Source organism: Prunus avium, chromosome 6 (assembly GCF_965620075.1).
Source record: "Prunus avium chromosome 6, drPruAviu1.hap1.1, whole genome shotgun sequence".
Lineage (NCBI taxonomy): Eukaryota > Viridiplantae > Streptophyta > Magnoliopsida > Rosales > Rosaceae > Prunus > Prunus avium.
Window position 1 is genome coordinate 2306360 of NC_142289.1, and position 19089 is coordinate 2325448.

Sequence of the window (19089 nt, forward strand, 5' to 3'; positions counted from 1 at the left end):
AGAAACAAAGCAAAATCACTAAGTAAAGAAGGCAAGCAAGTGTATGAAATTATGGACTTATCAAAACAGAAAATGGATTAAAAGCACAAGTTTAACTCAATAACATAACCAAATCATAAGCTAGAAGGGTACAAAATGATATACAATTATGAACCGATCATTAGTTATATTAAAAATTAGGTCAGATAAACCAAGGTGGTTGGTGTGAGTGGTTCGGCACTCTCATTCCTTAAGAGAGGTCAGGGGTTCGATCCCTATTCTCGTACGGAGTCACCACTTTGGCCAACACTTTACCCCTTACGGGCCGACCCGGTGTGAGTGGGGATTAGTCTGTGTTGTGGTTAAGGCTTAAAGGTGCCACCCATAGTTGGGGCCCATCCAAGATCACCTCATGATTCAGACCAAAAAAAAAAAAAAACATTAGGTCAGATATCTTCTTCTTCCCAGCGTCCCTTCTCCTTCCTCTCTCTGTTTCGATTTCATCTCTCTGTCTCGATCTCTCTCTCTCTTTCTCTCCGTCTTTCTTCCTAACAAGCAGCGGCTCCTGCGCGATTCAACCGCCCTTCGTCCGCCTAGACCCGCCTAGACAAGGCTAGACCAGCCTAGGCCACCTAGACCAGCCCAGGCCGCCTAGGCGGGCGCCCAACCCTTGGGAATTGGTTGCATGGACAACATATATGGAAGTGTGGAGAGCTCTGACTCACAGCTTTTCCGAACTGAAGAATGTAGAGCCATGCTGTTACGTCCCTGCAATAGGACAGAATATCTCTTGGACAACCTGAAACTGAAATTTGATGATTGCGAACCCACGCGGTTCTAATCCACATTGAAGAAATTTTCGGAACAGTCTTGTTTTTAGTTATTACCAAACGGTTCGTTGTCATCGTTGTAAGCGTCTGGTGCTGAAGATGGTGAGGTCTTTGTAAAAGGTCCAGCCAGAATTATTTATAATTAGTGATGATTTACAAATTACAAGTGATGCCCCCATTTACTTGTACAAGCTCTTCTATAGTTACGAACCTCGGATTCACGGGATGGAATAGTATTGAGGAGTTGACAGTCAATGTAGGAGTTGATGAGGTAAATGATCTGTTATACCACCAAAGTTAATTTTCTAGTAAGAAATGAAATGCTAGTTTCTGATGATCTTTTCACTTTCTTCAGGTTTTGTAGTTGCTTATGTGCTCATTAGTATCAAAGATGCCTTTGACTGAAACTCTGCTGAAGCATGTTGAATCTCGAATGTTAGGAGACGCCACGAATGAGGAAGAAGAAAAGATTTCTATTAAGCTCATAGTTAGCAAATCTAGGAAGTTTGTTATGCAGAAGCAGGGGAGGAGTTTGTTAATTTACTCTTCAGTTTCTTGACTCTTCCACTCAGGTTGTGAAACAGATGCAGGATAACTCTATGAAAGGATGCATTGGTCAGTTGTACAAAAGTGTCCAGGATCTTGATGAGCAATGCTTGAAGTCAAATCACCATAAGAAAATGCTAGTGAGTCCCAAGCTTCTCCCTGGATTTGGCTATAAGAACCGTCCTTTGGGAATAGAGGAAGCCTCGTATCGGCTGGCTGTTGATACCACCCTTATCCACTCTAATAAACAAGCGAAATCAGTTGAATTCGTAGACCCCAAATCCCACTGTAACAAAGATGATAACGCTCTTGGATTTTTTAAAGGACCGGCGATGTTCATGATAACTGACAGTCTCAATGTAAGTCCGATCTCTGCAATTCTTGGCCTGTCAATTTTATGCGAATTGAACGTACCTGTCACTGACATTGAGGTACAAGTTGCTCAAGTGGGCAAGAAGGAGGTGAGTTATATATCATTTATGTTTATCATTTGTAATTTACCTTAAACTACTCTGGTTGAATCCTTAGCTGTGAGTTTCTATTTTGTTTGAAATTTTAGGCAGTTGGTTTATGATGAATATTCAATAAAGTGTTGCTGCTTGACCACGGTTGTTATTCAACATGGTTAAAGCCCAAGTAGCTAGCATGTGTTGAAAGTGGTTGATCTATTTGTGACAGTTTTATAATCTCTTTCATATGTTGAACAATCTTGTTTCTTACTGCAGGCACTCCGTCTTTTGGTGGCTTCTTTTGTTTGTGACTCTGCTCTAACCTGTGTCTTCCTTAGGAAGCCAAATCAAGGATTTGGATGCCTTAGTTTTCTAATTTAAGAAGAGGATGTATTTTGTGTTGCAGATTAATTAATTTTTAGATTATTATAAATAAACCCAATCCTAGACATGTATTTATAAAAAAACCCACGCACTATTTAAACATAGAAACACACCCAAAAGCAACCCCAAAATCAACAATTGTATATTTTTTGGGTGTGTTTATAAATGGGTCTTGTGTGTGTGTAATGATGGGTTTTGGGTGTGTTTATAAAGTGTTTTGGGTGTTGGGTTTTTTTATAATTTCAACCCCCATTTTTGGTGTTTTAGTGAAACTCCCATTAATTTTCTACTTTATGTATTGTTCTCTGCACACTATTGTATGTTTTGTGTTATACAACTTGAAACGCTTATGATTGTTGGATTGCTGTGAGATATTGCTTTGTATCTGTGTGCCCTGTGTCTTGGTTTCATCTTGCTAAGGAACACTTTGCTAAAGCAATATTAACCATGTATTCTGAGCTATCTGATGCTGTACCGGCAAAACTGTGATGATCCGAAAGACATGGAAGCAGGATGAGAAAAATAACCATTCTTTTCCTTAGCCAAGAAATGAAAGAAAAAGTAACTATAGTATCTATAAATAACTTCAATTCCTGCATTCTTCAAGTGATCCATCACCTCTGCGCTCACTTTAGTATCTATAAATAACTTCGCTTTATCAGTCTCCACAATCCAATATGCATACATCACTGCCTCTCTGCAAAACAAAATTTAGCACATCATTTGGATTTACACAAAAGCATGAACATTTATGAATAATTTTGAATTACAATTTTATATTTGGTTAAAGAATCAAGAATATATGAGAATAGCTGATAAACGGGGTTAACATGCATCTTTGACAAAAAAACCAACCCACAGATAGGTTCAGAGGTATAACTATTGCAGACGAACCAGCATCAGCAAGTTCAGCCCTCAGAGACAACAATTTGGATGCGACATCTACACCAGCATACTTCAGATCATGTACTCTATTGGGTTTGTTTGGAGGCTTCGGTCTTGATTCGTTCCATGGAATACTAGAACCCAGAGCAGAAATGCTAAAACACCCGAGCTATATGCAAAATAAACATAGAACTTAGTGTTTGAAAAATCGGCCGTCTAGGCACCCGCCTAGGAGCTAGTAGCTAGTCGGGTCTTTTTGTTAAAAAAGTAAACTAGTGATTTACCCCTTGAACTTGTACCTAACTTTTGATTTGCCCCTATCCCTTTTTTTTGGAAAATTAAGGATATGAACTCTCTTTTTTCGCCAATTTCCCTCCTGCCATCTAAATTGTCAACATTTCATCTAATTTGCCGTTAAATATAAGGGCAAATTGGTCAATTTATACATTAAAAATAACTAAATACTGAAAAATAAAATAACATTAAATATAAAATACAAAAAATAAAAGAATGTTAATAAAAATCAACCCACCACTTCCACAGCCTTCTCTCTCTCTCTCTCTCTTCCTTTCCTCCTCCCCCAAATTCCATCCAATTCCACTAGCCACTTCCCTAATTCCAACTCACGAAGCCATCAACACCCACCTTTAATTTCAAAAACTCAACATGATTTTTTTGTTTTCACCAATTGAAGCAATACACATTTGTTATTTTAAATACCCATTTGACTTGGCCATTGATAAGCTAAGAGACATGGAGAAAAACATTCTGATCATGTTTATGGGTTCTATATGAGCTTTCCTTTACTCCCATTAACCATTGAGAGAGAGAGAGAGAGAGAGAGAGAGAGAGAGCTGGGGGATGGGGAGGTGGGTATGAGTGGGGGAGGAAAGGGTTGCATCCTTTGGAGGAGGAGGAGGAGGGAGGCGATAATATTGAGTGAAAATACAGCCGGGTTGAAAGAGAGAGAGAGGGAGAGAGAGAGAGAGAGGGTCTGAGGGGCTGAGGGGCTGAGCTGGAATCCATGGGAATGGGCTGGAGTCACTGGGTGTGGGGGAGAAGCGTCGGGGAGAGGATGAGAAGTAGAAAAAAACTAGAGGGGAGGGAGAGGGGCGATGGGTTTGTGGGTGGGGTAGGGTAGGGTTTTTCTCTTGGTTCTATTTTTCTATTTTTTCAACAATAAAAATTATATTTTTAATGATTTAACAAAAAATTGGATGAAATGTTAAGGATTAGACGGAGGGGGGGGTGGGGGTGGGGGGGAGAAATTGGCGGAAAAAAAAAAGAAAGAAGTTTGTATCCTTAAATTTCTATATAAAAAAAAAAAGGATAAGGGGTAAATCGAAAGTTATGACAAGTTTATGGGGTAAATCACTAATATACCCTTGTTAAAAAATAGTATAGGCTATACTACGGATTTTGTTTTTTCAAATAGTATAGTCCACACCCTAAAAAATAGTATAGGCTATACGCGGTTTTATTAATGTTTCTTGAAAAATGGTATACCCGGCACGGCTATACTACGGTGTTTTTAAAATAGTATAGCCGCGCGGGTATACTTATTTTGACACGTGGGCGCTAATCACTAGGCAGGTCCCTTTGTTTTCATATAAATAGTCTAGCCGAACGGCTATACTCGATTTTATTAATGTTTCTTAAAAAATAGTATAGCCGATTGGCTATACTCTTTATATATATACAGTTATTCTCTTATTCGGATGTCCGCACGTTATTATCGTGCGGATTCTATTGTAAATAGGCAGGAAAGTAGAGAGGGGTAGTACAAAATACATGGCGTCCGCACAATAATAACGTCCGGATACGATAATAACGTGCAGACATCCGGATAAGAGAATAACTAATATATATATATATATATATATATATATATATATATATATATATGGCGCATAATAGCTATGCGGGTCCTCCTTTTTTAAAATAAAAATTGTATAGCCGCACGGCTATACGCCATTTATTCAATGTTTCTTAAAAATAGTATAGCTGCAGGGCGATACTATGGCCTTTTTTTATATTAAAAAAAATAGTATAGTCGTGGGGCAATACTTATTTTTATACATGGGCGCATAATCACTAGGCAGGTCCCTTTTTTTTTTCTTTTTTTTCTTAATAGTTTAGTTGTGCTGCTATACTCGGTTTTATTAACGTTTCTTAAAAAATAGTATAGCCGCGCGACTATACAAATTTTGACATATAGGTGCCTAATCGCTATGCTGGTCCTCTTTTTTAAAAAAAACATAGTATAGCCCTCAGTTTTATTAATGTTTCTTAAAAATAGTATAGTTGCGCAACTATACTGTTTTTGACAAGTGGGCGCCTAGGGGCCATTCCTTTGTTTATTTTATAAATAGTAGCCAAGCAGCTTTACTGGGTTTTTTGTTTTAATTTTTTCAAATAAATAGTATAGAGCATTTTCCATTACTATTAGGCCACTCGAGTCTCTATTGTCCCTTTTTGATTTTTTTACTTTTCTAGAGTTATTACTCGTATAAATAATTAAGTGTTTTCAACTTTAATACTCGTATTATACACGCACGTATGTATTTTTCAACAATACATTTGTTTTCTGTACACTTCTTAAACAATCGGTAAAATACACCTTTTTAGAAAAAGCAACTCATATTTTACACATACGCACGTACTTATTTTTCATATTTAATACACATTTTTTACAACGTTTTCAATAATACACACAAAATTCACGTAATATACACATAATTTTAGCATATTATTGAATAAAAATAATATATATTTTAAATTTTAAATAAATTATATTAAAATATTATATATTGGCCGAACTTGTTAGCCAAAATTTTGCCGAATAAAACATGTACATATTTTATTCGTATTTTTCCGTTCCATGTTTTACTAACTATGAACGAATGTAAGAAGCTAAGATTAATTTTAGCAAATTAATATCTATATAGTATAAAGTAATGCAAGAATGAGGGTACTTTAAAATATATATATATATATATATATATAATATATTCAAACCGTATAGCCATGCGGCTAAATTTTGGGCTTTTTTTAATAAAATAAAAAATAGTCTAAACTACTTTTGATAATCGCTAGGCGGGTCCTTCTATTTTTTACAAATTATAAATAGTATAGCTGCACGGCTCTACGTGGGTATTTTTATTATAAATAGTCAAGCCGCGCGGCTATACGCATGTACTTTTTTTTAATATATGAATAGTATTGCCACGTGGCTATACCTTTTTTTTTCTCACACTTTAAATAGTACAACGCGCAGCTATACTGAGTATTTTTTATATATTAAAAACAAGTATAGTATCGCGACTATATTTCGGTCTTTTTTAATTAAAAAAATAGTATAGCCACGCGGCTATACGGCTTTTGACACGCAAACACCTTAACGCTAGGGGGGACTTTATTTTATTTATAAATCGTATAGCCGCGCGGCTATACGTCTGTTTTTTTTTTCTTCTTATTTATAATAGTATATTCGTGCGTCAGTACTTTAGTTTTTTTATTATTTTAATAAATAGTATAGCCGAGCAGCAATCCTCTTTATAATACATACTGGGATCATTTTTAAAAACAAAAAATAAATTTCCTCGATTTTCGTTTAATGATAAGAGTAGTTTAGAGCATTAGGCCATTACTCGCGTCTCTATTGTCCCCTTTTGATTTTTTACTTTTCCCGAATTATTATCTGTATAAAGTATTTAGCATTTTCAAGTTTAACACTCATATTATACATGCACACACGTTTTTTTTCAATAATGCATATGTTTCCTTGCACTTCTTAAAGACTCGGTAAAACACACCTTTTTGGAAAGAAAAAAAAACAAACGTACAATACTCATTTTGTACACGTACATATGTATTTTTCATGTTTAATACACATTTTTTACAACATTTTCAATAATACACACAAAATTCACGTATTATTTATATAATTTTCATATATTATTAAATAAAAATAATATATATTAAAATTTTAAAATAAATTAAAATAAAATATTATATAGTGGACGAACTTTTCAGTTGTAATTTGCCAAAATTTTGCCAAATAAAACACATATGTATTTTTTTCATATTTTTCTTGTTTCGTATTTTACTAACTATGAACGAATGTAAGAGGCCAAGATTACTTATAGCAAATTAATATCTATATAGTATGAACTAATGCAAGAAGGAGGGAACTTTTTATAAAAAAAAAATTAAATATAATACATTCAAAGAGTATACCGCAAGGCTATACTTTGGTCTTTTTTTTATATATAAAAAATAGTATCGCTGTTTGGCTATACTGTTTTTGACACGTGGTCACTTAATCGCTAGGCGTGTCCTCCTATTTTTTATAAATTACTAGCCCCTAGCATGTGCCAATTGGTTTTCTTTTTTCTCTTTTATTTTATTTTTAGAATTAAGAAAAGATAAAGTAGGACCTATTATCTTATTTTGTTTATATATTTATTTTTTTTAATATGAAAAAAAACTGAATTTACCATATTATCCTCATTTAATTAATAATTTCAATTCTTAATATTTGAATTAACCGATGGCATTTTCTGGTATTTTGAATGTTTCACCATTCTCTACCTTTTACTCTATATATATAGATAAATAGTATCACCGCGCGGCTATACTCGGGTATTTTTTTAGTTAAAAAATTAATTAACATAATAGTATAGTAGCCCGGCTATACTACTTTTGACACGTGAGTGCCTAAACGACAGGAGGGACTTTATTTATTTTATTTAAAAATAGTATAGTTTGGCGGCTATACCTTCTTTTTTTTCAAGCTATAAAGAGTACAACCGGTCGGCTAGACTTGGGTATTTTTATATTTAAAAACAAGTATAGCCGCTCGGCTATACGTGGGTATTTTTTATATTAAAAACAGGTACAACCGCCCGGCTATACCGCGGTCTTTTTTTAATTTTAAAAAATATAGCCGCTCGGCTATACGACTTTTGATACGTGGGCGGCCAAACGCTTGGAGGGACTTTACTTTATTTTATTTTATTTATAAATAGATTGTTTTTTTAATTAAAAAAGTAGTATAGCCGCGTGGCTATACAGGTTTTGACACGTGGGAGGCGCTATTCCTCTGTTTTTTATAAATAGTATAGCCGTTTGGCTGTACTCCATTTTTTCAATTGTTTTTTAAAAAAACATTTTTTTTTGTTTTAATTTGTTTAATAAATAGTATAGCCGAGCTGATGTACTCTTTATATTTATACTGGGATCCTTTTATCTTTTAAAAAAATTTCCCCGATTTTCGTTTATGGATAAGAGTAGTTTAGAGTATTATCCATTACTATTAGGCCTTTATCCGAGTCTCTATTGTCCCCTTGTGATTTTTTACTTCAAGAGTTATCACCCGTATAAAGAATTTAGCGCTTTCACGTTTAATACTATATTATATAGGTACGTATGTATATTATTATACGTATTTTTTAATAATATATCTGTGTCCTGTGCACCTCTTTTTTGGGTATGCCGCAACCCCTCTTCTTCTGGAGACCCTCAGAAAGCTGAACAATAGGCACGAAATCAAAAGGATCCAAGAGTCCAGTTGAGAGGTTTTGAATTTGCAAAATCTGTAAGTTTGGTTCTTGAACCTTTCACATCGGAAAATGGCCTGCTTACTCCGACTTTCAAGTAAGCTTCTATTTTACTTGTCTTGGATATCGAAAACGATGAAGGAAATATGAGTTGAAATTTATATATCCTAGTGTCACTGCATTGACTTGAAACGCATTCCAGATCAAGAGGCCTCAAGCCAAGGAACACTTTGCAAAAGCAATATCAACTATGTATTCTTCGCTATCTGATGCTGTACCGGCAAAACTGTGATGATCCGAAAGACATGGAAGCAGGATGAGAAAAGTAACCATCATTTTCCTTAGCCAAGAAAAGAGAAGGAAAAAATAAAACCGTCTTTGATCGGATGATGTGAAAAGAAAAAAAAAACCTATAGAAACGTTTGATTCTTTGTGGCCCATGCTTGGGCCAGACATTTGTTAGTGAAACATGGAAGGAATTTATTTAACAAAGGCTTCCAGGAGAATGCAGAAAAAATTACGGAGGACGGAACCACCAACTTCTCCTATAAATTTTTTTATATGGCCTTTGATGCAAGCGAAACCTGAGCGCTTGCAAAGACAAAATTTTATATGGCATGAAACTTTAAATTAATAGGATTTAACAATCATGATACAAGTTTGTATATATATTTTTATTTATTTGTCTCATCACTGTAGTAAACTGGTGTGCTTGTATACAAAGGGGGTACATGAGAGGAGAATGATCGATGGATGGATGGATAAGAATCACATCACAGCTTAACAAGTGGTCTGGTGTTGTTCCAAAGCCATTCACGAGCACAACCATCCACAAGCGGGGACACCTGTGAGACCTTAAGGTTAGTTATAATATCACAAATGGAAAATATTGTAAATAAGGTGGTTTCTTGATCTCTACCAACCTTCTCCCAAACTCGTGAATGATAATCGTTAAGCCAATCAAACTCCGCAGCAGAAAGCAAAGATAAGTCAATCAATTTAGCCTGCATGGTAAAAAACCACATGAAAAAGAAATCATAAAATGCAGGCCTTCTTTTAAGAACAAATCACTGAATGAACTCATTAGGGCCAATTCTAGCTCAGCACCAAAGTCATGCTAAAAACCAATGTGATAAAGGGATTGCTCTACTTCAAATTGGGTTTTCTTGGTCGGAGGCGAACCAAAACTATTCTTGTAATAACATATTGGTTCTGCACTCACTTTCAAAGGTCATACCCATAACCAGTTAAACTATTATACTACGTCACCATATGCATACCTGAATGGGGACAAATGTGAGTTTTTCAAATCCCAGGTATCCAACTCCTCCAAAACGATTTGGCGTTTCAACTTCTTTCACAACGAGGAGATTCTGTATGAGAATGAACATGTGAATTACTATGGAACAAGAGCAAAAGACATGAGCAGAAAAATTGTCAAAAGGTACAGCAACAAAGAGAATTAGCATCAACATTATTGATAGAGATACAATTAAGTGCACAGAGAGAGAGAGAGAGAGAGAGAGAGAGGAGGTACCTCAATCCGAATGCCAAAAGCATGGTCTTCATAATAGCCAGGTTCATTGCTAACAATCATGCCTTTCTGTAAGGGAGTCATATTTCCAAATCGAAAGCTAATACCTTGAGGTCCTTCATGAACATTTAACGCAGCTCCCACACCATGCCCAGTTCCTACCACATTAGAGAACAAAATACACATACACTGAGCTCATCATCAATTCAGCAAAGACAAAAGTTCATGATGAGTTGATAGAAATTCAAGGAAAATACCATGCCGGTAATCCAGTCCTATCTTCCAAAGGGAAGAACGAGCAAATGCATCCAAGACAAAACCGGGTGTGTTTTCAGGGAATACTGCTTGATCAAGAGCTATATGACCCTGCATTGCAAACTCTATCAGAAAAGTCAAACACAACCAGGGATCTCAAAAACAAAATTGGTCAGTCTAAGGAGTAGAATATCAAAATGCATTAATTATGTAAATTGCATAACTGTATGTGTTGGTTGAGGATCTGGAGTACAATAAATACTATAATACTCTAGTTATGCAAATAAGTATCGGTTAATTAAAAGTACATCAACAATGCAAATAAGCACACCATTGCATAATTGCCTGATATCCCCAGAGAAAAAAACCCAATCTTTAGAAAGTATTGAGACCTTTGGCCCTGCCCTCTTCAGATATCTTTACCCAATTTATGCAGCCTTCAAGTAAATAAATTTCAAAAGAGTTTATTACCCAGAAAACCAAAGGAATGTACTTAGTACCTGTAAAACTCGAGTAAAGCATTCTTTTTGTCGCGAGGCAGGTTCTCCAAAATGTACGGTCCTCGTTATATCAGTTGTTCCATCAACATACTGACCACCACTATCCAATAGGAAGAGTTTCTTGTCATCCACAACACTACAACTATCTGGTTCTGCTCTGTAGTGTATGATAGCACCGTTTGCACCAGAACCTGGAAAAGCATTCAAATTGTGAGTAGAGAAGTTTACGAAACCGACAAAGGAACTATTGACTCAAAAAATAAGAAAAGGACAATAAAGAGAAGAAGCAAAAAGAAAACATCCATGTAATAAGCTTTAACTTAGGGATAAGAACATGCTTATCTACGGTAATAAAAGTAAAAATCCCAAAGAACTGTAAAAAAAGGTAAAAAACAATAAAGGTTTGACATGTACCACTTATGGTGTCAAAGCTTGTATCTAGGAAACCAGGCTGCGCCGAACGAAATTCAAGAAGTTTGTCTGCAACCTCTACCTCAGTTAATTTCACATTCTTTTTAATTTGCTCTTCCATCCAAACCCAAAACTGCACTAGAGCAGCAGCATCCCTGCACAGACATTATCACCTTGACCCATATCCTTAACTTTTAAACCACATATGTCTTTGTAATGAAAGTATAAATAGAATTTCTCCCTATAACAGAATTTCCAATATGGTTTATCGGGAAAGAAAAGCCACATGCATATATGGAGACTATCTTGCTACCAATCCCTTTCAAAATATTCTTCATAGAGTGATTAAAAATATTGTTCTCACCTAAAAACTCCAATGACTGTCAAATTTGACCCCATCTACACCCTCAGGCTCAACAGCACAGGAAAAAATCATGGACACGTAACTAGATAATATAATATCTAATCCACCAAATTTATACATGTTTAGCTATAACTTAGGAGGTATTTTCTTACACAAAATTCATATACATAACCCAAATGAGAGCTTAAATTTTTAAGGCATTCTACTGATCAGTTGTCTGATGATGCCAACAACTAAGCTTCAGTATTATCAACAAAGAAGTCAACCAAACACTGATATGGAGAGCGCGCACATATGATTATGCATCTAATCAAGTTGGAGGGTGGAAATAATTACCTTAAATGACAACTCCGCATGCCTTCTAACTCAGAATCATTTTTCACTGCCTTTGCTAAAGAAATAGGGGACACTCTGTAAATTCCAGTGGGTCCTCCAGACCAACCATTTGAGTCGTCATACATCTTAGTCTTACGTTTTGGTTTACTTTCAAGGCTCTGATAATATCTTTCACAAGCAGAGTTAAAGGTTTTGACAACAGCAGCATTAACAGAAGATATATCCAACCAAACGTTAGCCCCTTGTGCTGCCAGGCTGAAAATGAAAAAAAGGTTTTAATAGTTTGGTGTAACAAAATGAGTTTACCTCTGTATTAAAAATATGAACATCTAAGACAGTAAAATAATGAAAATGAGAAAGCCATCATAATTTGCCTGACCATTACAGCCAAGGGACCTCATATCTGTGTCATTACCTGACAACTTTGTTAGGGCCCCTATTAAAGTTGTTCATGAAATCATTTGCAGAAAATCACAACATTGTGAAAAATATTCCCTATAAAAAAAAAAAGGTTTTAGCTCATAAACTTACCCTTCTACTTCAGAAAGAATGGAATCATATGGCCTCAATTCAATTCCTGCATTCTTCAAGTGATCCATCACCTCTGCGCTCACTTTAGAAGTATCTATAAATAACTTCGCTTTATCAGTCTCCACAATCAAATATGCATACATAACAGGTGAATGTGGAACATCACTGCCTCTCTGCAAAAAAAAAAATTAGCACATCATTTGGATTAATAAATGGAACACAAAAGCATGAACATTTATGAATAATTTTGAATTACAATTTTATATTTGGTTAAAAAATCAAGAATTCTGAGAATAGCTGATAACTGGGGTTAACATGCATCTTTGCCACCAAAAAAAAAAAAAAAAAAACCACAGATAGGTTCAGAGGTATTACCAAGTTCAACAGCCAGGCAATTTCATCAAGCATAGATATAACTATTGCAGACGAACCCGAATCAGCAAGTTCAGACCTCAGAGACAACAACTTGGATGCGACATCTACACCAGCATACTTTAGGTCATGTACTCTGATAGGTTTGTTTGGAGGCTTTGGTCTTGATTTGTTCCATACTTCGTCCACAAGATTTTTATCATACAGGAACACTAACTCGTGATTCTTCTTAGCAATGCCCTGCTTTAACTCCTCCGCAGCATCGGAAGAAAACAAAAACTGCTCCCTTCACAATACAAAGGAGGTGGCATCACAAACAAAGCAAGAACAAAGAATGATTAAAAATTAAAGACACAAATTTTAATGAGGGGGAGCGCAACGAAAACATGATCAAGCTTAATAAGTACAATTATCAAATTACCAAAAAGTGTATTGGTTAAAAAAGGAAAGATGAAACTTGATCAATTACTTGAAATGGTTGAAACTTTATTTTCTGAGAGCTGGTTAAAATCCACATTTCACAAGAAAGCAATTCAAGAAGTCAAGTGCTATTTGACTTAGAAACTTATTAGAAAGAAATGTGAAGCGCCCATTTTAAGAGGCTAAGAATTGCTCACAGGATCAATGCCAACTCTCCCACCAGGAGCCAAAACATCATTCAACCATTCAATAGTTGTAGGAACTCCAAGACTACCAGCCCTCATGAGAATCCAACTAGAGCTTAGCTGCTTTTCAGCCTAACAATAGGAAAGAGTAAACATTATCAGGAGCTGCACCTCAAGCCAGATGATACAAAATCAGAAACCATTCTTCCAAAATGATAGCAATACAAAATATAAAACTCAAAAGAAAAGAGACCATGATGTGCATGTAGTAAAGAAATAACACACAAGAGACGATCTAAAAGCAAAAGTGAAAGTGATTTTGTATCTTTACATACCTGAAGAAAATAGCGCCCATCAGTCCAAAGAGCTGCTTTATCCTTTGTGACGACTGCAGTGCCAGCACTCCCAGTGAACCCAGATATATATGCCCTCCTCATATAACATTCAGCAATGAACTCACTCTGAAGCCAAAATGAAAAGTGCACTTACAATTTACTACAGGCAACATGGAATACTAGAACCCAATGCAGAAATGCTACAACACCTGAGCTATATGCAAAATAAACATAGAACCTAATAGCTAAGACTGTTTGGTCCTTGTGATACATAAAGAAGTGAAACGAAAAAGGAATAATGTCAAAGCTGTTTAGATAAACCTAATAATGAAAAGAATTTCAGCATTTTCTTCCCATTTACTCATAACTTCGAAACTAATAAACAAAACAAAAAACTTCAACGAACTCTTAGTTTTACAATCTAAATGCTTCAAACAGTAAAACCCAGATGAATTGTTCAGCGCACTATCGCATACCACAAACTAAAATTATGATTATAAATAAATAAAACTAAAAGCAAAGCTCGTTACTTTCAAGACAATATCTCAAACTAGACAAATTCAAGTGTATTTTACAACCGACACACCATCACCATGCTGAATCATAAACATGTGGAAATGATCAAATTTTCACAAAGGAAAGAAAATAAAGGATAGACAAAAACCGACAACTCTCAAAATAAGCAAAACCCAGTTGTTTTCTACAACCCACACACAATCTCAGCCGAAAAAAATAATAAAGAAGCAAAATTCGAATAAATGCTCATAATCCTCAGTAGAATAGTTCAAACCAACAAAACACAATTAAATCCTACAGCCAGCAAACCCTCACAGACCACTAAAACCTCAAACGAAACGCAAAGAACAATACAACATTTCAAAAAACTGGAAATTTAACCTGGTGAGCATCCTGAGAGGGAATGATATAGGCGTCGATGCCAACACTGGGCTTCGAGAAGAGCTCGCGGAGGGCACGGAGCTTCTCGTCGGAGTCGGAATTGGAACGCTTGTTTCGGAGCTCCGAAGAGGGCTTGGCAGAGATTGAGGTGCAATTTCGGACTGTCAAGAGCGGGGCTTTCGGGGAAATAGTGAAAATTTTGGGGTGGGATTTGGAGCTGTGGAAAATGGGGAGCGAGAGAGAGAGGAAGCGGAAGTAGCGAGAGTGCGAGGAGGGAGAGCAGAGAGGGCGCGCTACTTGTGACGACAGTGAGTGCATCGTAACAAAACTCGGGGTAGGGGGGGGAGAGAGAGAGAGATCACAGATGAAGCTTTTGTATCAGTTAACTAACACACAGAGAGGGAAGAAGATATGATTTTTGCCGTTGAGAACGAAGATTGACCAAAAATTAACCCAAAAAAAAGGATCTTTCTTTTCAGTGCTCATGGTAACGACGTCGTTTTACGTTACGATTACTTGCTATAAATATTAAACTGGACTAAAATTAAGACCTTTTAATTAACTTACAAAAAAGATAACCTTTATAATAAAATCGTGTTAAGCCAAAATCCGCCTCATCCCTAACCAGTGAGACAGAGAGAGAAAAGCTATTTCAATGGCGATACAGAGCTCGAGTTCGATCAAAATTCATGCTTTAGGCGATACAACTCAAACCCCTTCTCTGGTAAGCTTCCAATTCGCCAATTTCTCACTTCTATTATTTTATTTGGATAGCGAGAACATCAAGCAGTAGAAATGAAAGAATAAAACTCTAATCTTCTCGCCAAATGCAACCATTGAGTATTTCAGATAGGTTTAGCTATACATATTTGGAATTTGAAGCAGTTGAAAACCCAATTGTTGTTTTTATTTTGTTTTCAATAGGAATTGAAGGAAAACATTTTGTTTCTTTATTAGAAAATTTTGTTGGGAAATAAAAGAAATCAGGGTTTTGGTATTTAGTGCATGTATAACATTATGCGTTTGTAAAGTTTTGCATTGTAGAATTGTGAACTATGTATGGAATGGACTTGTGGGAAGGTTGTAAGTAATTCTTTAATCTGTCAATGTAGTTTGAAGGGAGCTTCTGCGGGGAACTATTTCTGGGGCATTTGGGGAAGGAATGACTCATCCAGTTGTCTCTGTAAATACATGCATTCAGAGCCAAGCTAATCTTTGTGAAAGTCAGGGGTATGATCATAGAGTAGAGATGTTATGGATCTAACATTCATGGCTAATGGGTAAAGCTCAATTTTTTGGAAGGCATTTAGCTTGATATTAATTATATGTAAGAAAGTAAATTTCGAGTACTCAATCTGGCATTTTATTAGTGTTTGGTATCCAATGTATGGTCCCTCCTCTTCTTTCCCCCTTCTCTCTGTTTTTCATCATGATGGGGATCAGGCAATTAAGAGTCTTGAAGACTGTTGGCCTCTTAACTCAATTGGTGTGTGTCATCCAAACTAGTTAGTTTGATTTGGTTGTAATCTTTGTTTGGGATTGAGAATGTTAGATGGACGTCTCATTCATCCTCCTCCTAACTTTCTTTCATTTATAACATCTGCGATTGTTATAAGAAATATTAAAAGAAAAGTAGCTTACTCGCAATCCACTTTCACCATGAGGGCAATAGTTCTCTGTAAAATACTGGAGGTCATTGCCTGCCCACCCCCATCAATGCATGCACCTGCACACAACACTGACAGAACAACACATATCAGGCATGCATTTGCGAACATATGAACTAGACCTTAATGTTCTTGCGCAATTGCAGGTTTTAAGTTTTCTCTCATTTGGCATATACTGGTCCACACTTGAAAGGGATGTGCCATTTCCTGGTCTAATGGTATGTTGAATAGTGATAGTTTGTATGTGTCATCCTTTTTCTTTTGGCCTTTACCACAATTGCTTGGTAACAATAGGAAAATACGACTGCAACTCCTAATAGCCAAAATTTATTCTAATAGGTTTGCCACTCCTTGACATGCACTCCCCCACACTTGTTTATTGCCTTGTTTCGTCCCAAAAGGAAAAATTCAGACCTACTGTGTTTTGGTCATTGGTGAATCATAGGCAGTTCGGCTTTTGGCCTCTAAATGATCTTGTTGTCATTATTCTGTTGCTCTTTCCTGAACAAGCTCTCGTTCTTATTTCTAGTATAATAGTTTTGTTTCAAAGTTATGATTTCATCTTGCACTATGCAGGTTATGTTCTATGAAGGCTTGAAAGATCGGATAGAGTATGGGAAGCAGTACATATTCGTAGGGATGTAGCAATACCAGGATTCATCAGGATAATCTAGCTTTAGCGCTTACCTAGAAGGATTGAGCAATGATAACATGCGAGAGGAGAATTTTAAATTTCTTTCCATTTCGATCTTGTTTGTTGAACAGCATGGGGAATTTTTACATATCCAATTAAATCATTTGGACGAGATTTTTCATGTAATCTGGGTATATATGTATAAATAAAAAAACGAGGTTTTGCTTTTTCTTTTCTATTAAATGTAAAAGTCATGGACATGGAACAGGGAAGAGATGATTTGAATAATCTATCTACTTTTAGTGGCGCTATTTCTGTCTGTCGTTACATTGACTTTTAGCAACGGTTAGCGGCGGTTTTATGCGCTGCTAAAGAAACAGGCACTTATTTCGTCACTAAAAGTACACAAACCGGTGATAGAGGTCAAAAACCGTAGCCAAAACACATAGCTGTCATATATATATATTCTGAAAATGGTGTTTTTCTTTCTATTTTCATGGACTTTGTATTACTTCACCTAAAGTGCTACTGGACATTTGGCAAGTCACATAGAAGCTGCAATAAACTTCATTGCACCAGTGCAAGCCACAATTTCAAAGTTAAGAAGCCATGACCAATTGCTTTTGGACTAAATTCCATATTCTGTGAATTAGGTTTGAGGATTATTAAATTGATTCCTGATTTCCATTGATTTTTGTAATAGTTTTTCATAAATATTGACAAATTCATGGGAAGAAACAATAATTTATTAATTAATAATTTTCATAGTATTAAGCAAATAGAGTCGACTTGTTCCTCTGCTCTGCCCCAAGGTATATAAAGAAGAGAAACACCTACGTACATGCTCAGAACTCATACCCCACCCACCTCCTCCTCGTCTAGTCCACTACGTATCAAACATATTATTCTTCTTAACCTCAAAATTTATGTTTTTATAGGTAAAACTCCGATTGTGTGTTTATTGCGTTAATCTCCAATGTTTTGCTCATATTTATACTCGAATTTATTGTGTTGATTCATGGCTTCGTTTGTACTTCTCGAGCAAGATCATATGATAAGTCTTAAAAAGCTGACCCCATAACCACATAATATTGTGCATTGACAACATCTAACAACCTTCTCTCTAACCTTCTCATTTGGACATTCTCCCTTCTCTTCTTAACATGTGTAACTTTTTTTACACATCAAACAATGTCAATGCATCACACAAGCTAAGTTTTGTTTTCCAAATTTACCCTTATTAAATATATTAACTTTTTTATAGGGTTGTTTTTTTAAAAACTTTCTTACCACCTTGTTAAAAAATCAATTTAAAAAAAAAAACGGCTAGTTTAGAGAAGAAAAAAAATGTCACCTTTTCTTACCACCTTTTTACTCTAAAGGTTAGTGTTTTGTTTTTATATATAACAACTAGTTTTGTAAACAAATGTTTTTTAATTAACTATTGTGAAAATTACTATGAATATGTTGTTGCTAATAAAATATTATATCACTTTCTATTTTAAAATTTTATTTTTTATTTTCAATGGATATTGGTATAATTGATATTTATCTGTTACTATTATGCTTTTTTTTTTTGGGTGCTTATCTTAACATTTAAATACCTGAAAAATAATAACTACAACATATCTTTTTGTCAAATGACTATAAATTTGTTATCGTGGAAGTGACATATTTTTGTTGTGGAAAAAAAAACCATTCTCTTTGAAAAAAAAAAAACTTTTTAAAATAAAAAGGCTGCTTTTCTTATTTAATTTTTTTAATAAGGTGGTAACAAAGTTGGTAAAAAAAAAATTTAATACATTTAATAAGGATAAGGCTTGGAAAACAAAAATTAGCTTGTGGGATGCATTAATGACATTATTTTTAGTGTAAGAAAAGTGACACATGTAATGAAGAAAAGGGAAAAAGTCCAAAGGAGAATATTATAGAGAAGGTTGCTAGCATTTCTCATTACAAACCGTCATTAAATAATTTTTACTTAAAGCTCGTTTGGTGTCTATAATTGAATTGG

At 35.3% G+C, this 19089-nt stretch overlaps 1 protein-coding gene, 1 long non-coding RNA gene and 1 pseudogene across 6 annotated transcripts; 2 read left to right on the forward strand and 1 right to left on the reverse strand.

Annotated features, from left to right (window-relative positions):
* Positions 1-451: 451 nt before the first annotated feature.
* Positions 452-2232, forward strand: LOC148293472 (uncharacterized; annotated as a pseudogene). Its single transcript, XR_015836736.1, has 3 exons — positions 452-1080; positions 1165-1816; positions 2081-2232. The product of XR_015836736.1 is annotated as an uncharacterized LOC148293472 (transcript).
* Positions 2233-9231: 6999 nt separating this feature from the next.
* LOC110759649 (Metallopeptidase M24 family protein) lies at positions 9232-15209 on the reverse strand. Its single transcript, XM_021961731.2, has 13 exons — positions 14775-15209; positions 13878-14003; positions 13555-13674; positions 12941-13216; positions 12566-12738; positions 12035-12289; positions 11338-11489; positions 10924-11114; positions 10426-10534; positions 10172-10326; positions 9915-10007; positions 9558-9638; positions 9232-9479 (listed from the first exon to the last, which is right to left on the reverse strand). Exons 1-13 carry the CDS (start codon positions 15090-15092, stop codon positions 9408-9410), a joined length of 2121 nt encoding a protein of 706 aa, XP_021817423.1. The 5' UTR covers positions 15093-15209; the 3' UTR covers positions 9232-9407.
* A 113-nt stretch (positions 15210-15322) lies between these two features.
* LOC110759648 (uncharacterized) lies at positions 15323-17303 on the forward strand. Of its 4 annotated transcripts, none has more exons than XR_002527167.2 (4): positions 15323-15498; positions 15887-16101; positions 16588-16659; positions 17018-17303. It is a non-coding gene; the product is annotated as an uncharacterized LOC110759648 (long non-coding RNA). The 4 variants fall into 4 exon arrangements; XR_002527165.2 differs by having other exon boundaries at positions 15887-16054; XR_002527166.2 differs by having other exon boundaries at positions 15887-16004.
* Positions 17304-19089: the final 1786 nt, after the last annotated feature.

Coding starts and splice junctions, on each gene's coding strand:
- LOC110759649 (XM_021961731.2), bottom strand. CDS start 15,092: ATGCACTCACTGTCGTCACAAGTAGCGCGCCCTCTCTGCTCTCCCTCC. Junction 13,217..13,554: donor GGAGAGTTGGCATTGATCCT/GTGAGCAATTCT, acceptor TGAAGGGAGCAG/TTTTTGTTTTCTTCCGATGC. Junction 10,008..10,171: donor CTTTTGGCATTCGGATTGAG/GTACCTCCTCTC, acceptor ATTCTCATACAG/AATCTCCTCGTTGTGAAAGA.